The sequence below is a fragment of the Aethina tumida genome, chromosome 1 (assembly GCF_024364675.1).
Source record: "Aethina tumida isolate Nest 87 chromosome 1, icAetTumi1.1, whole genome shotgun sequence".
Classification (NCBI taxonomy): Eukaryota; Metazoa; Arthropoda; class Insecta; order Coleoptera; family Nitidulidae; genus Aethina; species Aethina tumida.
In genome coordinates this window covers 75,059,413-75,080,639 of record NC_065435.1, presented here as the reverse complement: position 1 = coordinate 75,080,639, position 21,227 = coordinate 75,059,413, and the positions used below count along the sequence as shown (strand labels likewise).

The window sequence follows — 21,227 nt, the reverse complement described above, 5'->3', positions numbered from 1 at the left end:
TATAAGTACAATTATAAAATAAACAATGATGATAATATAATAAGCAATAAATATTTATTTATGGTTAAACAAACTGTAAAAATATATTATATAATTAGTTCAGGTTAATAAAAACTAAAAGAGAAAAAATAAACTTCCTTTTATATTAGAAATACTTTTTCAAATTATTTACGGACTTATTAAATACCTATTTATTTGATTGAATTTATTTCAAAGATATTTTGACATATATTGTGTTTAATTTAAATATTAAACGAAAACTTTTTTTTATATTATATTTATTACAAACCTCTGCTTCACCATTTGAGCTCTGGGTTTTGGATCATTATTCTTCTACATTAAAGGCATATTCATCTTGGCAAAGTAAACATAACTATTTTCAATATTTCCTCATAAATTTATTTAAAATTTGTCGATTAGTACTTCAGATTTTTTGGTTATTATCATTAAATAGGTAAAATGGGCTAACAATATTAAAACAATTATTATAAAATGTTTATTAAGAGTGTATAAAATCAGATGTTTTAACGAAAAAATTCCGTTTCTTGAAGGAATTACATAAACCTCAACGTTGACCAATCACAAGCATGGGGTGACTAGTTATTGGACAGCGTCATTAAATTACGGTCATTCTGTTATCGATCCACGTATCGACCGGTCTGTCGGACGGTCGGGGGCGGTGGTCCGCGCTGCCATCCACCCCAATTAATTCGGTGGTGCGGTTCGGGGTAGTGCAGTCACTCGTGCGATTAATTAGTGCCTTACTGGACATGCTACGGGGTTAAAAGGTAGGATTTTTTATTTTGAATCAATTGTTTAAGGGATTTTTTAATTTTTTTGTTTAAATTGAAACCAGTGTTGAAGGGTTTTGGTAATTGTTTGACGTTTATTTAAATTTTATTAAAATGCGAGTCAATTTTGTCAAGTTGTTTAAACAATATTTCAGTACAGTTACGCAATGACATTCAAGTACAATAATTAGTATGAATTAATTTAAAGTTTCTGTTTAATATTCAAATATTTTAATAGTAAATTAAATACTTTTGATTTTTAATTGAATATTTTTTAATGTTAGTATTAAAAATCAGTTTAATTAAACAAAAATTAAAAAAAATTGAGAACAATTTGATCAACTTTTTGATTTTTATTGATCGAAACTGATTTAAATAATTTACATTAATTCAATTAAAATAATTGAAAAATAACTGATTTTAAAATGAATAAAATACTTGAACACAGATTGTGTAATCGCTATTGAAGACCGACATTCATGGTGTGACATACCAAGAATTACTTTTTTATGATCGAAAAACATCAACAACAATTTTTGGAAATATGTTTTAATTGTATAATCAATTGAAAGTTTTGATTAAATATTTTTAAAAATACGTCTTTATCCCACAATAAAAAATCCGATTTATATTTAATAATGCATTTATTATGAATTCAAGTTAACAAGTAAAGTTTCGGTTTAATATTTAAACATTTTATTAGTAAATTTTGATTTTTACGCAAATTACTTGTATTAACATCTATATTTTAAATCAGTTTCCACCATTAGAAATTCCTTCCTGGGTACCTGGCTTATGGTATATTTTTATTATTACAGGACATACCAAAATTATTAGAAATATAAATAAATAATCGACTCTCATTGTTTTAACTATTGAAAGAAGATTTTTTTTGTCATTAATAGAATAAATAAAAGTATTTAAATATACATTTTCGAAAATATTTAATACTAAATAAAATAACTCTGTAGAACATTTTTGAATAAATTTAATACTTTACTTGAATAAGAAAAGTCATACGAATTATTTACAGTGACAAATATTAATAAAAACTTTTAGAAGTAATTTTTTGGAAAGGGTTTTACTTGGATATGTAAAGTTGGGAGAAAAAGATTTTCGGTCGCCTACAAATTGTCGAAAGTATCAATACTTCACTTGAATAAGTAAAGTCGGGAGAAAGAGATACTCGCTCACCTGTAAGTTATTGAAAATACTTATATCTTACTTGAATAAGTAAGATCGGGCGCGAGATTTTCGGTCCCCTGTTGGTTTGAAGTCCTGACCCGGAGTCTTGGTCACAGTACCGTTAAGCTCTAATTAGGCAGCCTGGCGGCAGCAGTGGTTGGGCTTGAAATCGAGGGGTGCACCGATTATCTGTACGTTTAACGCAGTAACCATGAAATGAACTTGTTTGAATAAGAAAAGTCATACAAATTATTTACATTGACAAATATTTATAAAAGTTTTCAGAAGTAATTTTTTGGAAAGGGTTGATATTTTACTAGGATAAGTAAAGTTGGAAGAAAGAGATTTTCGGTCACTTACAAATGGTCGAAAGTACTGATACTTTACTTGAATAAGTAAAGTCGGGAGAAAGATATAGTCGGTCATCTGTTAGTTATTGAAAGTATTTATATTTTACTTGGATAAGTAAGATCGGGCGCGAGATTTTCGGTCCCCTGTTGGTTTGAAGTCCTGACCCGGAGTCTTGGTCACAGTACCGATAAGCTCTAATTAGGCAGCCTGGCGGCAGCAGTGGTTGGACTTGAAATCGAGGGGTGCACTGATTATCTGTACGTTTAACGCAGTAACCATGAAATGAATTTATTCAGATAAAAAAAGTCATACAAATTATTTACATTGACAAATATTTATAAAAGTTTTCAGAAGTAATTTTTTGGAAAGGGTTGATATTTTACTAGGATAAGTAAAGTTGGGAGAAAGAGATTTTCGGTCACCTACAAATTGTCTAAAGTATTTACTTGAATAAGTAAAGTCGGGATAAAGATATAGTCGGTCACTTGTTAGTTATTGAAAGTATTTATATTTTACTTGGATAAGTAAGATCGGGCGCGAGATTTTCGGTCCCCTATTGGTTTGAAGTCCTGACCCGGAGTCTTGGTCACAGTACCGATAAGCTCTAATTAGGCAGCCTGGCGGCAGCAGTGGTTGAGCTTGAAATCGAGGGGTGCACTGATTATCTGTACGTTTAACGCAGTAACCATGAAATGAATTTATTCAGATAAAAAAAGTCATACAAATTATTTACATTGACAAATATTTATAAAAGTTTTCAGAAGTAATTTTTTGGAAAGGGTTGATATTTTACTAGGATAAGTAAAGTTGGGAGAAAGAGATTTTCGGTCACCTACAAATTGTCTAAAGTACTGATACTTTACTTGAATAAGTAAAGTCGGGAGAAAGATATAGTCGGTCACTTGTTAGTTATTGAAAGTATTTATATTTTACTTGAATAAGTAAGATCGGGCGCGAGATTTTCGGTCCCCTGTTGGTTTGAAGTTCTGACCCGGAGTCTTGGTCACAGTACCGATAAGCTCTAATTAGGCAGCCTGGCGGCAGCAGTGGTTGGGCTTGAAATCGAGGGGTGCACTGATTATCTGTACGTTTAACGCAGTAACCATAAAATGAATTTATTTAGATAAAAAAGTCATACAAATTATTTACATTGACAAATATTTATAAAAGTATTCAGAAATAATTTTTTGGAAAGGGTTGATATTTTAGTAGGATAAGTAAAGTTGGGAGGTAGAGATTTTCGGTCACCTACAAATTGTCTAAAGTATTGATACTTTACTTGAATAAGTAGAGTCGGGAGAAAGATATAGTCGGTCACTTGTTAGTTATTGAAAGTATTTATATTTTACTTGGATAAGTAAGATCGGGCGCGAGATTTTCAGTCCCCTATTGGTTTGAAGTCCTGACCCGGAGTCTTGGTCACAGTACCGATAAGCTCTAATTAGGCAGCCTGGCGGCAGCAGTGGTTGGGCTTGAAATCGAGGGGTGCACTGATTATCTGTACGTTTAACGCAGTAACCATGAAATGAACTTGTTTGAATAAGAAAAGTCATACAAATTATTTACATTGACAAATATTTATAAAAGTTTTCAGAAGTAATTTTTTGGAAAGGGTTGATATTTTACTAGGATAAGTAAAGTTGGAAGAAAGAGATTTTCGGTCACTTACAAATGGTCGAAAGTACTGATACTTTACTTGAATAAGTAAAGTCGGGAGAAGGATATAGTCGGTCATCTGTTAGTTATTGAAAGTATTTATATTTTACTTGGATAAGTAAGATCGGGCGCGAGATTTTCGGTCCCCTATTGGTTTGAAGTCCTGACCCGGAGTCTTGGTCACAGTACCGATAAGCTCTAATTAGGCAGCCTGGCGGCAGCAGTGGTTGAGCTTGAAATCGAGGGGTGCACTGATTATCTGTACGTTTAACGCAGTAACCATGAAATGAATTTATTCAGATAAAAAAAGTCATACAAATTATTTACATTGACAAATATTTATAAAAGTTTTCAGAAGTAATTTTTTGGAAAGGGTTGATATTTTACTAGGATAAGTAAAGTTGGGAGAAAGAGATTTTCGGTCACCTACAAATTGTCTAAAGTATTTACTTGAATAAGTAAAGTCGGGATAAAGATATAGTCGGTCACTTGTTAGTTATTGAAAGTATTTATATTTTACTTGAATGAGTAAGATCGGGCGCGAGATTTTCGGTCCCCTATTGGTTTGAAGTCCTGACCCGGAGTCTTGGTCACAGTACCGATAAGCTCTAATTAGGCAGCCTGGCGGCAGCAGTGGTTGGGCTTGGAATCGAGGGGTGCACTGATTATCTGTACGTTTAACGCAGTAACCATAAAATGAATTTATTTAGATAAAAAAGTCATACAAATTATTTACAATGACAAATATTTATAAAAGTATTCAGAAATAATTTTTTGGAAAGGGTTGATATTTTAGTAGGATAAGTAAAGTTGGGAGGTAGAGATTTTCTGGTCACCTACAAATTGTCTAAAGTACTGATACTTTACTTGAATAAGTAAAGTCGGGAGAAAGATATAGTCGGTCACTTGTTAGTTATTGAAAGTATTTATATTTTACTTGAATAAGTAAGATCGGGCGCGAGATTTTCGGTCCCCTGTTGGTTTGAAGTCCTGACCCGGAGTCTTGGTCACAGTACCGATAAGCTCTAATTAGGCAGCCTGGCGGCAGCAGTGGTTGGGCTTGAAATCGAGGGGTGCACTGATTATCTGTACGTTTAACGCAGTAACCATGAAATGGACCTGTTTGAATAAGAAAAATCATACAAATTATTTACATTGATAAATATTTATAAAAGTATTCAGAAGTAATTTTTTGGAAAGGGTTGATATTTTAGTAGGATAAGTAAAGTTGGGAGAAAGAGATTTACGTTCATCTACAAATTGTCTAAAGTATTGATACTTTACTTGAATAAGTAAAGTCGAGAGAAAGAGATAGTCGGTCGCCTGTAAATTATTGAAAGTATTTATATTTTACTTGGATAAGTAAAATCGGGCGCGATTTTCGGTCCCCTATTGGTTTAAAGTCCTGACCCGGAGTCTTGGTCACAGTACCGATAAGCTCTAATTAGGCAGCCTGGCGGCAGCAGTGGTTGAGCTTGAAATCGAGGGGTGCACTGATTATCTGTACGTTTAACGCAGTAATCATGAAATGAACTTTGATGATGTTATACAGTGATTGTTGAAACAGAAACATTTGGTGTTATGTAAAGAACAGTAAATAACATAAGTAGAGTTTAAAGTCCATGAAAGTATTAAAACTTTACCTTTAAAAGATACTTAAGCAACAAATACAAATCAAAGTGTTCTTTCTTTAACTAAAACATTTAGAGAAGATTTTTGTTTATTTTCTCATTGAGTCGACGGATAAAAGTGCTAAGGATAAGAGTGATGTAGTGTTTTCTCCAACGTGGACTATTTTGGTGACTTTGATGGACAAATCTTGAATTGTGATGACCCAACGAACCATTGGAGAGACGATAAGGTAACAGGGAAAGGGCATTAAAGGTAACAAATAATAATTGAATTACTAATTAAACAATATTAATTGAACGTTTTTGATTATTTTTAGGTAGGTCCAGAACGAGACTAGTTAACTGGGCAACTGGCAACGCAAAGTAAGTTTTTAAACATGTTATTTCTGGTTCTTTTTTCGTCGTTTCAACTTTGCTGTCGGCTTATCATTGCGTCCAACAATTATTTTACTAAATATTTGCGGAAGGTAGAACAAATTGTTGTTTGCTCCATTACATTTTATTTATTACTTTCCCAAAAGGAAAGTAAAGCTTTTATTGTTTTATGTGCACTTTGGGACTCCGCCATTCTCTTTCAGCTTACATAAATAATGAAAACTTTGCTTTATTTCCTATCCCCCCCCCCTATTTATTCCATTTCCACTGAATTACAGATTTATTTTGATTAATTAATAAAAATTTTACATCTTAATGTCATAAAATGTTTATTTTTTATGTCCTTTAGATCATCTTATTCTCTTTCAGCTTACATAAATAAAGAAAACTTTATTTTATTTTCTATTCTCCTATTTATTCCTTTTTTACTAAATTACAGATTTATTTTGATTAATTAATAAAATTTTACATCCTAAGTGTCATAAAATGTTTATTTTTTATGTCTTTTAGCTCATCTAATCAGATATTTTCTTTCAGCTTACATAAATTAAACTTTATTCAATTTTCTGTCCATATAATTATTCCCTTTCCATTGAATTACATATTTATGTTAATTAATATAAATTATACATCTTGTGTCATAAAACGTTTGTTTCTTATATCTTTTAGGTAATCTAATCAGATATTCTCTTTCAGCTTACATACATAAAATAAAATTTGTTATTTTCTATCCCCTATTTATCCTTTTTCCACTGAATTACAAATTTATATTTAGCAATTAATAAAAGTTTTACATCTTGGGTATCGTAAAAGTGTTTCTATGTCTTTTCGGTAATCTAATCAGATGTTCTCTTTCAGCTTAAATAAAAAAAAGTAAATTTTGTTTTACTACCAAAAAATTAAAATGATTGATTAATTTCGTATTTATTATATGTTATAAAGTTGATATTTTTGTATAAATATGTACATTTATTGTAATAAATGTGTAATCTTATGTCATTTATTGTATTATGTTATTATGTTAATTAATTTGTATTCACTTGTCCAATATCCAAATGTACTTATTTATAAATAAAGGATTTATTTTGATTAATTAATAAAATTTACATCTTAAGTGACATAAAATGTCTGTTTTTTATGTCCTTTAGCTCCTCTAATCAGATATTCTCTTTCAGCTTACATAAATAAAACTTTATTCAATTTTCTGTCCATATAATTATTCCTTTTCCACTGAATTACACATTTATGTTAATTAATATAAGTTATACATCTTGTGTCATAAAACGTTTGTTTCTCATGTCCCTTAGGTAATCTAATCGGATATTCTCTTTCAGCTTACATACATAAAATAAAATTTGTTATTTTCTATCCCCTATTTATCCCTTTTCCACTGAATTACAAATTTATATTTAGCGATTAATAAAAGTTTTACATCTTGTGTGTCGTAAAAGTGTTTCTTATGTCTTTTAGGTAATCTAATCAGATGTTCTCTTTTAGCTTAAATAAATTTTTGTATAAATATGTACATTTATTGTAATAAAAGTGTAATCTTATGTCATTTATTGTATTATGTTATTATGTTCTCATAAAACTAAATTTATATGCTGATAAATTGCAACTTAGTATAGTGCTGCATTTACTCAGCAACGATGTTGTTACGTTTGAAAGAATAAAATTAATAAATGTTTTCAAGTGAAAAACTTGTCGTCGTAAATGCAGCGACAAGCTGCTCCACTAACCAAAATTAATTAATTAATTGTAAAGCTTGTCATAGGATTTTCAGAGTTGTATAGAATTGCAATTTTGAATTGTGTCCTATCTGATGACGCACGAAATGCAGAAACAAGTATTTATTTATTTTTTAATTTATCAGTATACAAAGGTAGCAGTGGCGGCTGATGGGTTATTGAACTGGTGGTGCACTTTACTAGTATTAAGATTACAAATCGCAATAAAACAACAATTTACTTGAAATTTTTTTTTTCTCTCTTTTCTTCAAAAAAGGTATCTTACAATTTTTTCATAGCTCTTACCTTTTAGAAAATATCGGAGGATTATTTCTAAATTTTATAATTCCTAAATAAGTAAATATTGTAAAATGCCCAAGATATTTTTCGTAGAAAATTAAACACTCTACAAAACAGGTGTCCTGTGGTTGGTTAATTGATAACTCTAACCATTTAGAAGATATTCTCAATCGAATCCCGATGTGTACTGATTTTAATAGTTTTTTAATAAATATTTTAAATTTATCTATTAAAGTCATAAATTTTGAGAATGTTCTTAAAAATTTGAGTTTATTTTGATACAATAACAGTTATGTAGTATCTTTTGTTTTAGAATATATTTCTTTCCATTCAATTTTTTCATTTCTTATCATAATTTTATGGATATTAGTTTCTTAAAACAAAATTTTTATTAAAAACAATTCAAATAATTCATTCAGAGTTTGAAAATAAGTTCCATTAATAGAAAGGTTACATTATAAAAGTATTTTTAATAACAAAAATATCAACAACTGTGAATTTTGCGATTTATATATTTATATAGTAATTTCAAATTATACATCAACAACAATGTTGGGGATTCGCACTGAGTTTCATATTCCCAAGTTTATGTGGTGTGTAGCACCAGTAGCACCACAGCACGGGTCCACGACAGTTGCGTTCCGATTCAGAAACCGAACCGTGCCGAGTCCAAAGGTGTCGAACGTGTCTAACGAAAATAACCAGTTCACAGAAAGTCGGTTTGCTGAATGGCAACACTTGCTATTACAGATAACGCTTATTCTATAATCAACATTTTTTATTCTGATAAACACTGGATGCGAAAATGTCGCTAGTGAATGATTTAATATTTTGTATAATAGAAGTAACTTTCTTACCGATGAAGCTTAAGTATTATATACGCATATAATTATGAGTTTATCAGTTCGTATATGTGTATAAAAATTAGTTAGTAGTTTTTCCAAATATTCGATATCCAAATCTTTAAACCCTAGTATTATTTTTATGGAATACAATATTGCAGTAGATTAGAATTCCCACGTTCTAACGATCTCTATGGTCGAATATACAAGCTAACAAATATGTGAGTAATGAATGGTATATAAATCTTTCACTAATTATATTTCACTGACAAGTTACTTGTACTTATTCTAAGATCGAGTTGTTTATTTGAAATTTAACAATATTATTATTAATTACATTTTAACCTAAATAATAAATTGCGACGTCTGTGGGCCAGCTCTTTATGTTCAACCCCAACTTCCTTATAATTCCGGTTATTAGCAATTTCATCCACACAAATATTGCCGTCATTCGAACGAATTATATTTCCGACAACATTCACTTCAAATTCAGGTTTTAGAATCGCATATGCATATGCGCCATAGTACTTATCGGTTCTAACATAAACAGTTTGGGAATAAGGCTCGAGTAAGTCTTTCAAAGCGTCCATATCGTAATTTTCGGAAATATTCACTAGTCTGATCACCTTGTTTTCCATCTAAAACCCAAGTAAATTAACAGCAGAAAATAAAAACAGGATTGTTACTTTGTTAGTCACCGTTGTCTGTAACAAATGTTTTGTCGCACCAATAGTATGTTCACTGATCAGAATACAGCTCAATTGAATATCTACTGACAAACGATAAGTAGTAATGACGTGCACCAGTTATAAATATAACCATGTACCAACCGTAGGGGAATTCCCATCCAGTGTTTTGTATATTGATATATATAAAATCTACCAATGAAATAAAAATTAGTAACCTTGCAGATTAATTTTTTTTTTTTGGTGTGTATATTCTTTCTTCTAATTTGATGATTACTGCTCATTAATTAAAATATTTTACATTACAGGTTATATTTCGGTGGTGTTTCTAAAAACAATGTATTATTCTTATTCTTCTCATTTTACTTTACAGATTATTTTCCTTTTTAAAACATTATATTTTTATTTCTTTGGTAAAATCATTTTTAATTTATTGATAGTTATTTTAATTTATAGATTATTTGTGAGCTGTATTTCTAAAACATTACATTTTTATTATTACCATTATTTTTTGGTAAGTACAAGATTGTACAATCTTAATTTATTTTATTTTAACTTATTTCCCATTTATTGATAAATTTTATTTAGTTATTTATTTATATGGAGAAATAAATATAAAAGTAGCAACAAGCATTTTAAATTGTATAAGGGAGGAACATCCACTGAAATAGATTTGTTTTTGTTTTAATTGTGTTGTGTTTTTTATTATAAAATATATTAATATATTTTTTTATTAATGTTATATTAATGTATTATTTTTATAAAAATTATTCCCTTTTATAAATTTACCTAATTATTAAATATTTTCTAAATTTATTTAATAATGAAATTTTAATTAGATATTAAACTATCAATGAAATATAGAGTAAATAAAAAATTAATTAATAAAGTAAAATTAGCCAAATTTTATCTTATCTAGAATTCAATCACCTAAATGGCAATGATATACATGAAAAACAAAATAAATTACATATAGATTTTTTAATAACATTTTTCTCTATATATTTTATTAAAACTGAAATCCGACAACTATGGTGCATAAAGTCTCCTAAACGAATGATTTCAAATCAAATTGACGCATGCGCTAAAATATTCCTTATAGAAGAGGATTCTACAATATTGCCAAAAATTGTAATCAATAAAAGAAAATTTACACAGATAATGTTTATTTACTAATTCAGTATATAAAAACAAAAAAGAATATAGATATTGTAATCGAAAAGAAAGTTAGTAGATGAAACTACCTTAAAGATCGTAGTATTTTATAGAATATTGTAATTAGAAGTTAAGAAATGAATTGATAGATGGAACTACTGTTAAGTTAACTTGTTTGTATAACTATTTTTTATTATTAAAATATAGCAGCAACTACGTTTAAAAGTTAAAAGAAATCTAACACAATGAAAAATAAAAAATAAACATATTTCTTCCCTCTATTCATCATAATATTTATCGTAGATAATTTTAATTTGTAAAGTAATTACAATAGTAATTAGCAATTACTCATGATCATGACGATGAGACATTTTACATTAGTGCGCAACTATCGAGAAACGTTTAAAAAACATGAATCACACTTTGACGTAACCGGTTAATCTATTAAGTACGTCACCAAAGAAATATAAAAAAATGCCCGCGGAAACTGAATTTCGAAAAGCAGTGTTTAGATATCTTCTTAGAAAAAATCTAGTTGTTAAATTATTGACAACATGTCAAGGTTCGTTCAAATGTGAATCAAAATTACTGAGGTACGTTTTCCATTTGTCGACCAGCTGCGAATAGAAAAATCGGTAAATGACGACGTGCGCGACAATGCCGCGACAAATTCAATGTTATCAGTCGATTAATGAGGGCAGCGGCGGCTCCGGTCGTCCGGAAAAGGTAAATTCCCGAATACACCCCGGTGTATTTTCGAATTTGGCGCGACTCGTTCGACACATCACTCACCCAGATAGCGCCACTATAGGCAAAGAGATAGCACCGCCATTTTGCTATGTTGTGTTGTTGAAAAAAAGTATCAAATGATAACGCTTAAATACATGTAGTTTGAATGAGTCTGACGTCGAATCGGAATCAGTGTCTATTTATAAATTAACTTATTTGTTTTTGTGTTGGAAAGAGGCGACCGGTTACAATGGACGAGAAGGCGTCGTGCAAAGAACTCGACCAGTGGATTGAACAACTAAACGACTGCAAACAACTATCAGAGAACCAAGTCAAAACGTTATGTGATAAGGTAATACAGGCACAATCAATAATGAATCGGTCGTGGTAAACGTGTGGCCCTGCCCTAATTACGTTGCTTTTCCCGGTTTACAGGCAAAGGAGATCCTCGCGAAGGAGTCGAACGTGCAGGAGGTGAAATGCCCGGTGACGGTGTGCGGCGACGTGCACGGTCAGTTCCACGATTTAATGGAGCTGTTCAGAATAGGGGGCCGCAGCCCCGACACAAACTACTTGTTCATGGGCGATTATGTGGACCGCGGCTACTACTCGGTTGAAACGGTCACCCTGCTGGTCGCCCTCAAGGTCCGCTACAAGGAGAGAATAACAATACTGAGAGGCAATCACGAGTCCAGACAGATCACACAAGTTTATGGTTTCTATGATGAGTGTCTGAGAAAATACGGCAATGCGAACGTTTGGAAATTCTTCACCGATCTTTTCGATTACTTGCCGCTGACCGCGCTCGTCGACAGTCAAATTTTCTGTTTGCACGGTGGTTTGAGTCCCAGCATCGACACGCTGGATCACATCAGGGCCTTGGATCGTTTGCAAGAGGTTAGTGTCGTCGACTTTTTTCCCGAATCCGAAACCGTTTTTGTATACTCGTTAATTTGTGATTGTACATAATTGATAATTTTGCAGTTCACTTCTTTCAATTAATTCATTACCGGCGTTTTTAACGTAAAACGGCCAATTGCACTTAAAAAGTCGGTATTTAATAAAACATACCTTATTGGTACCATTATATATACGAGAAATAATATTGTGAATATTACTGCAAAAATATTGATCTCAATTATTTGTCAAACAGAATAATTTTTATTTTATATAAATATACTTTTTATCTAATTAAAATTGTGGAATAATTATTCTTCATAATTTCATAGTAAACTATTTTTTATCTTCTATTACTATGTTTCAAATTAAAAATATTCCACAATTTTTTTAATAAACTTATTTTATTAAATAAATGCATAATTATATTTTTTATTAAAAACTCAAAATGCAATGAATTAAATTGTGTAAACATTGCTTATTTAATGTTTTAATCAATATATAACCCATTTCAGTGTCAACAGACATCTAAGTCACTTTTATATTCGTGATCTCGTTTTTATATTTAATCATTTTTTTATACTTGTTATTAACGTTTTCCAAGTTCAGAGTTGAAAGTCCTATTTGTTTTTTAACAGCACTAAATTTTTCAAAGAAAAGTAAACAAAATTTATATTTGAGGACAACACGAATAATGAGTATTATTTTAAACATTTTTGTTTATTTAGCACACTTCTGTTATTTTATCGCATTTTGTTTTGGTTATTTATTATTAAATGAACAATTTTTTAGTTTTCTTATTTGATTTATTATTTCAGTTAAATTTAAAACTCTCTTGTTAATGTTTTTTTTTTTTTTAATTTCTTTTCAATTTTATTTTCATAATTAATAATCAATTTATAAAAGAGCTAGAAGTGATAAGTCAAAACAATAATCACGTTATCTAGATTATTATTTAGATAATGAGTTCATTAATAGTGGATGTTGAAGTTTTGTTTAGATATTTATGAGAGTCATAAGATAAACATACTTTTGTTTATGCCTAAGGAAAATAAAACGCTTTTTAAACTTGTATTATATCATTTTAAATGTTTACTTCATGTCACAGTCTTAAATTTAATAATGCATAAACGAATATATTTACAGATCTTTCCTATTCTGTAAAAAATACACTCATTTGATTAATAAATATACGTAATATATATTTATTAACATAAGCTATGAATTATATTGAGAAAAAACGTTTTTCTATACTTCCATCCAGTGCATCAATGTTTTCAAATAAATTTTGTTATAAATTGCGACATAATTGAAATCAAATGAACTTTATGCTGATTTGATTTAATCAACAAAGTATTATTAATAGTTGAAAATCTGTTTGTTTTTTATTAAAGTCTATTTATGTATAAAGAATATTATTAAAGTAAACATATTTTATATTAGGTATGACTGATGTAAAATAATAAGCATTTAGATAATTTTCATACATTATGTGCAACATAGGCAGTGCTATCTTAAGCCGAAAATCCTAATACCGAAATGCAGAAATAAATCTTGTTGGCCTTGAAAAAAATTGAAAATTTTATTTGGTATTTATGAATTTAAATGTTTGTTTAAAATTCTATTTTAATTAGTTCGGGGTAATGAAGATATTTGAATTTGTTAAAATGTCTTTTACACAATGACCAATTATCAATGTGGCAATATCGTTGATATGTCACAAGAATTATTTACATCCCAGTTCTTTGTATTTGACTCTGGTTGGATTTAATTACTACATACTCTAAAAAATAATAAATTTAATTTAAAAAATGCAGTCGCAATAGAAAACAGTAATATTAATTAATAATTTAATTATTGGAAAATAATTAACTCGAAAAACAATAGATAATTACTATTTAAATATTACTCAATAGACCAATGTGATGAGTCAGTCCCTTCCATGGGATTCCTCTATCGACAGTCCTGTTTTGCATGCATATACAGCAATCTGTATATTTAAATGAAGAGCAGGCAAAACGAAAAATTTAGTTCTTATTTAAGTTTAATAAACAATTTATATGAAATTGTTAAAACGGTATGAATTTGAGCAATAAAGGCAAAATTAATAGACGTATTTCAGTTACTATTGAAATATTTTTTTCAAGATTTGTATTTTATATTATCTCTAAAATTTCATTGGTATACACCAAATTTATTTGACATTGTGGTCTTTGACTAAAAACTTTGATAACATTACTTTCGAACTTCAAAAATTGATATAGAAAATTAAAAAAGTATGAAACATGTAGATCATGTCATTAATACGTTTGAACATTTTGGTATTAAGATTTTTTACTCAATATGTGGTAGTAAAACCCTGTATTTAATAAAATATAAGTTGAATAAAAAATAATTCCGTTCAAATGTTATTTGTAAATTATTTTTAGGTTCCACACGAAGGTCCCATGTGCGACCTGCTCTGGTCCGATCCCGACGACCGTGGCGGTTGGGGCATATCGCCCCGTGGCGCCGGTTACACCTTCGGGCAGGACATATCAGAAACATTCAACCATTCGAACGGGCTGACGTTGGTGTCGCGCGCTCACCAACTGGTCATGGAGGGTTACAATTGGTGTCACGATCGCAATGTTGTGACGATATTCAGCGCCCCCAATTACTGCTACAGGTGCGGAAACCAGGCGGCCATCATGGAGCTGGACGACGCGCTCAAGTATTCATTGTGAGTATTGTTTTGTTTTTAAAATTGCCCAAAATTCCTGGGCAAAAGTCAACGGTTCATTACATTTTCTTTCTTTAAATGATTATATTTTAGCTAAAAATTCTATGTAAATATGTTTTATTTAGAAATTAGTCAGTAGTCTAATTGACGATTCCGAGGTGTTTTGAATTGAATCGAATAAATCGCAATTGATCCAAATTAACAATCGAATCAACCATCAACCCATAACATGACTGAATTGAAATGTTTTTTGATTAATTGAATACGATGCAACGAACCATCGTGATGGTTCAACACAATCGAGCCTGACTGTTGACTCGGGCGATTGACTCGATTTTAAGAGAAAACCGTCAAATACAATCGAGAACAATCGAAACAATCGACTGAAACATCTCGGACTCTGCCATCACTTCTCTAAATATTTCTCTGAGAATTCTCTCTGAATTTTGGCCAGGAATTTCATATTGTAGCGCCATATACACTTGAATTGTGATTTAATTTCGCTTTTTCTTTTTATTTTTCAGCTTGCAATTCGATCCGGCACCGAGACGCGGAGAGCCACACGTGACGCGCCGAACACCCGACTACTTCTTGTAATTTGTAACAACCATAAAAAACATGTATGTCAATCGCAATATCATAAACACACAAAAAATCCGCTTAGATATGATATACCGTATTTGTTAACTTCTTAAATGTAGCAGTATCCGGAGACGCGCCGCCCGACAGCCCGTTGGCGCGCGTTCAATCGAGGTACCACGACGGTTTGCAGATAAATGGCGACCAAAAAAAAAAATAAATAATAAATTTTAAGTCACGGAATCGCCGCTCCGGTCGCTTATTCGCCGGAACGTCGGTCCTCGTGGATATATACATATAAAAACTTGTAGGTATATGCATGTAATAGTTATATACTCAATGTTCAATATATTAAAGGCATTTTTTTCAAATCCGAAATTAACGTTTCCGTTTCTTGAGGACGCACGCGATTCACATCCCGTCGCATTCCGTTTGTAAATAGGCCGGGTAAAACTTTCATGTTTACAAGCGAAAATCGCTAACGGGACGTTTGTAAAAAATATTTATTACTACATATGTACAAAAACATCTTGAAATATAAAAAGAAACATGTGTTAGTCTCTTCGCTATTTGTGTACAGGGTGTTCGTTTTACTAGACTTAAAAATTGTATATTTCGTGAAAAACACCCGGTATATAATTTTGGTTTATGTCCCCCCCTTTTTGGACCCGCAGTCCGTTCCCACTCCCCAATTTTCTTGTCCATTGTATGTCTAATTGTAATAATCATTTTTAGGATGTTGCTATGTAAGTAATGTAAAACTGTAAAAGAATACCCGCTAACTTTTGATTTTAAGACATGCAATCTCTTGTAAACCAATTTATTTGTTTAAGACTGTTGTTTCGGTTCTTCATTGAATAAAAAAATAATTTCTAACAATGTTTGTGTTTCAATTAATCGATTTTTCTTCCCTTTAACTATCAGAAATATATTTTTATTAGAATTATCATGTTTGTTTGTAACAGAAAAATCTCGAATCCGATTAGGAATTTACATAAAAGCAAAACAATCTCTGATAATTCATTAAAGAGAAATTTATGCAACAAGACAAACAAGTTATTAATAATTAACATATCGCTATATCTTTTGCTGAACGGCAGAAAACCTGATCAGTATCAATCCAAATTTTATAACATCAAGTGGTTAAAATGGCAGAATTAAAGGTAATTACGATATAATACAAATTATTAAAAATAATTTACTATAACTGCAGTACTTACGTGGGTTTGGTTCGGAGTTTCAATCCGAAGATCCAAGATGTCCGGATTCATTGCCAAAGGATCAGAACTCTCCACAAATCTGTCCTTACGGTTTATATGCCGAGCAATTATCCGGTTCTGCGTTCACGGCTCCTCGAAACGAAAACAAACGCAGTTGGCTCTATCGTATCCGCCCTTCGGTTGCTCATAAACCTTTCAGGAAGTTCTCGTCCAAGAATTGTGTTACCAACGATTGGGATGAAGAAGAACCCGACCCCAATCAGGTAATTTTGATAGAAAATCTTACAGTTCGTGTAGACACTCATGAATATGCATTGTTTACAACATTTCCTATTGGTTTAACCAAAGTGGTGTGTCAACACACCTCTTAAACCATCACTAGAACATTTAATTTAAATAATTGGAAATATTTGAATGCATAATTAATTGCATTACAGCACAATTTTTCTTAATATATTAAATTTAGATGAGATGGAATCCTTTCGACTTACCAACAACCAAAACAGACTTCGTGGATGGTCTTTACACGGTTTGCGGCTCGGGGGATCCCCGCACAAAACTAGGACTGGCAATTCACATCTACTCGTGCAATTCCTCCATGGAAAATCGGGCCATTTCTAATTCGGACGGTGATTTCTTGATAGTCCCACAAATGGGTGAACTTTTGATCACCACTGAATTCGGCAAACTTACAGTCAAACCGAACGAGATCGTGGTCATTCAACAAGGCATGAGGTTTAGAATTGACGTAAATGAACCTTCGAGAGGGTATATTTTGGAGGTGTACGGGAGACATTTTACTTTACCGGATTTGGGGCCGATCGGAGCGAATGGATTGGCAAATCCGAGAGATTTTCTTACGCCTGTTGCTTGGTACGAAGACAAAGATCAAAACTATGAAGTGGTAGTCAAGTACCAAGGTAAAATGTTTGTTTGTGACATGGACCACAGTCCGTTTGACGTTGTTGCTTGGCACGGGAATTATGTGCCTTACAAATACGATCTGTCCAAATTTATGGTCATTAACTCAGTATCTTTCGATCACTGTGTATGTATGAATGTTATTTTGTATAAATTCTGTTTTGTTATTCGAGATTTTGGTTTAGGATCCGTCGATTTTCACAGTTTTAACCTGTCAATCAGATAAATCTGGAACAGCGATCGCAGATTTTGTGATCTTTCCACCGCGTTGGTCTGTACAGGAACACACTTTTCGACCACCCTATTATCATAGAAATTGTATGTCTGAATTTATGGGATTGATATTCGGAGAGTACGAGGCGAAGAAAGGAGCGTTTTTGCCTGGAGGTGCTACACTTCACAGCATCATGACACCGCATGGTCCAGACGTTAATTGCTTCGAATATGCTAGTAAAGAGGTTTTGAAACCTTCCAGAATTGCTGATAATACTCAAGTAGGTTTATTCACTTATTTTTTTTTTGTTTTAATTGCATTTTTTTTTATCGTGATTTCAGGCGTTTATGTTCGAGAGTTGTTTAGGACTAGCCGTGACTAAATGGGGCGCTAAAACTTGCGAAAAATTGGATCCCGATTACTACAAATGTTGGCAAGGATTGAAGAAACATTTTACTGGTGATAAATAAAATTTACAACTCTTGTGTCGTTAATATACGTTACATGTTTAAATAATAAAAATGTTCAATATTTTCCGACTTTTTATTGGGGTGTGGGGATGAAATAATATAAAATATTCATTAAAAAACTTATTATTCCAAGAATATAGTAAAATATTCATCATTGTACAAAACAAACAAGGATTAAATACTTCAGTTATTACAGGAGAATTAATTTAACAACATCCTCTGCAAAATATTTTATGCCTCATTGTAACGAACAAACGAGGTATAAAAACTACATTCTAATTAAAAGGAAATCACATATACAATTAAACAAATTCAGACATTGGATTTGGACAAAGCGACTAAATAAATTATATAATTACAAAATAAATGTGAAACGTGATCGTGGGGACATTATTTAACTTGCCGCCGTTTCAATATCGCTGGCCTGCTGTTCTGGCTCTTCATCGTTGTAAATGTTCTCGGCCATTTGCCACACTTGCATTATGTTATCTTCAGATACGGAGCAAATCACCCACGGCTCGTTCGGGTTCCAACTGAAATCTGTGTAGAAAAAATATATAAATTTGTGTGGAAAACTGTGAATTAACTGAATTAACAAAAGATAGCTTGTAGTTGATATGAACACAAAAATTTCGAATAGATCCTTACCAGAAATTTTGGCGGTGTGTCCTCCGTGAATGAACAAAAGTTCCGGTGGGCCGTCCTCAGCATCCTCTGGACTCTGTTCCTCACCAATCTTACTTAAATCCCAAACGTGTAACCTCCTATCTGTGCCAGACGAGGCGAGAATCGTTTCGTTATGTGGTGACCACTGCACCTGGAAGATCTCATCCTTATGCGATTCGAAGCTGTGCAGTTTTAACTTCAGGTTTCGCAAGTCCCACAATGCCACCGTTTTGTCTGCGCTACCTGTTGCCAGGATAAACTCCGAGTAGGGATTAAAGCTAAGACAGTTAACTTCGGCGGTGTGTGCATCGACAGTGTGCGACGGTTTGCTTGTGTTGTTGCAACGCGTGTCCCATATCATAAGTTTCTGATCGTCGGCGACCGAACCGAAGAGGCTCTCGTGCAACAAGTGCCACGCCACGTCTTCCACAACGGCTGTGTGGCCGGTGAATATGGTCTTGGCGTCGATAATTCTGTTATCCTTTGGTGTGGCGTTTATATCCCATAAACAGATCGTGTGATCGTCGCTGGCGGACAAGAGGTATCCGTTCAAGTTCGGGTTCCATGACAATCCGTAACCTTCTTTCTGGTGACCGCGCAGACGCAGATCAGGAAAGCATTCGCCGTTCGGATCAGGCTTGCTCGGATGTTTCGTGTAGTCGAATACCAGCACGTCACTTGACGGAGTTTTGGTGGCAATCACACAGGGGTTCTGCGGCATGTACCGCGCCCTGTTCACCTCACCTTCGTGGTTTATTTTGATCTCGATCTCTATCTTCCCTGATACAGACCCAAAGCCCCCAAACTCACCTTTCTCATTGTCATAGTGGCTTGCATCGAACTGGGCGTCCTCGTTCGGTAGCTGAACGCTAGCAATCAGCAGGTGGTTTTGTTCGTCCGAGGTGTGTGTACCGAGGATGAGGCGGTGGATCGAGTGGTCCTTACCGTCGGGACGCGTTACATCCGGCAGCCACTGGGCGGTCAAGGAGGGCCATTCAAGTGCATGGGTCATGACCAAGTCGTACAAGAATGGGGTGTTCTTCTTCCATATTTTGTATTCTTCGTTTATAACGCGCTCCTCCACCGCATCGTCGAATGCTTCTGCGAAAACACAGTCCCTTTAGCAATGCACAGATAACAGTTTAGATTACGGCTCTCCATTATTATAACCACACAAAAATGCTAGATGCGTTTCAGTTGATAGTACACTGTTATTCACGTTTGTTTGTTTGTAAACAAGTTGTTAATTCTTACCAGCATCTCCTTTATCCCCCATGGTTGCTGCAAAACACAAGACTCACTTAAAAACAGGATGAATTTGATAAAAGCGGCGACAACTGTGATGCCGTCCCGCCAAATGCCGGACACACGTTGCCGAATGCACCCCCACCACTTAATTTTATTTTTAGTTTTAACATTTTTATGCATACACCACCTAGGACAATCTAATAAAACACTATAATCGTATCATTTTTTAAACTTCAGTAATGAATAATAATTTTTATATGATTAAAATTCAACAATATTTAAGAAAGGTTCTCTAATATAGATATAGATTTGTGATGGGGGCAACGTCGCAAGCGGTACAACTGTCAGTTAAAATGGCGCCCTTTTAAAACATTTCGAAGCATTAATTCATTTATTAATGTTAAACTAAAAACTGTATAAAAACTTTTTTGTACATTATATGGGGTTAGATTAACTGGAGTGTGTTGAACACTAAAATTATATTCATTTATGTCTAATTTTACTTTTATTGGGCGACCAGAATAAATTGCGGTCGTAATAAATAATTAATTGCACAATAGATAAAATTATCAATTATATAAAAGAATATATAATAATATATGTCTGTAGGAAGAATTCATCACGTAAGAGGGACCAAAGTGTTAAAGAGTTGGTTAAAGTTGTACTAAGGTTAGGACCTAAGTGAAAACAACATAATAAACGATAGAATGATATCTTAATAGGTTAATATTTTTAAACTAACCAACATATAAATGTAATATACATACATTGTCTCCCGATGTAGTAAAGGTACCATCATTACTATTACGATTAAGTGTATTAAAAAAGATTAAAAGGTGAATCAGAAAGATATACCAAATGT

General features: G+C 32.3%; 3 protein-coding genes and 1 long non-coding RNA gene across 4 annotated transcripts; 2 read left to right on the top strand and 2 right to left on the bottom strand.

Moving 5' to 3' along the window:
• Positions 1 to 8,512: 8,512 nt before the first annotated feature.
• On the bottom strand, positions 8,513 to 9,669 carry LOC109603628 (uncharacterized). The gene is made up of 2 exons (XR_002191824.2): positions 9,557 to 9,669; positions 8,513 to 9,496 (listed from the first exon to the last, which is right to left on the bottom strand). It is a non-coding gene; the product is annotated as an uncharacterized LOC109603628 (long non-coding RNA).
• Positions 9,670 to 11,516: 1,847 nt separating this feature from the next.
• On the top strand, positions 11,517 to 16,505 carry LOC109604044 (serine/threonine-protein phosphatase 2A catalytic subunit beta isoform). The gene is made up of 4 exons (XM_020020580.2): positions 11,517 to 11,780; positions 11,864 to 12,325; positions 14,755 to 15,047; positions 15,572 to 16,505. The coding sequence occupies exons 1-4, from the start codon at positions 11,679 to 11,681 to the stop codon at positions 15,642 to 15,644; spliced, it is 930 nt and encodes a 309-aa protein (XP_019876139.1). The 5' UTR covers positions 11,517 to 11,678; the 3' UTR covers positions 15,645 to 16,505.
• A 209-nt stretch (positions 16,506 to 16,714) lies between these two features.
• LOC109603295 (homogentisate 1,2-dioxygenase) lies at positions 16,715 to 18,515 on the top strand. Its single transcript, XM_020019781.2, has 5 exons — positions 16,715 to 16,789; positions 16,840 to 17,109; positions 17,313 to 17,894; positions 17,953 to 18,261; positions 18,323 to 18,515. The coding sequence occupies exons 1-5, from the start codon at positions 16,775 to 16,777 to the stop codon at positions 18,449 to 18,451; spliced, it is 1,305 nt and encodes a 434-aa protein (XP_019875340.1). The 5' UTR covers positions 16,715 to 16,774; the 3' UTR covers positions 18,452 to 18,515.
• Positions 18,516 to 18,558: 43 nt separating this feature from the next.
• On the bottom strand, positions 18,559 to 20,475 carry LOC109603234 (chromatin assembly factor 1 p55 subunit). Its single transcript, XM_020019715.2, has 3 exons — positions 20,372 to 20,475; positions 19,100 to 20,218; positions 18,559 to 18,991 (listed from the first exon to the last, which is right to left on the bottom strand). The coding sequence occupies exons 1-3, from the start codon at positions 20,391 to 20,393 to the stop codon at positions 18,846 to 18,848; spliced, it is 1,287 nt and encodes a 428-aa protein (XP_019875274.1). The 5' UTR covers positions 20,394 to 20,475; the 3' UTR covers positions 18,559 to 18,845.
• Positions 20,476 to 21,227: the final 752 nt, after the last annotated feature.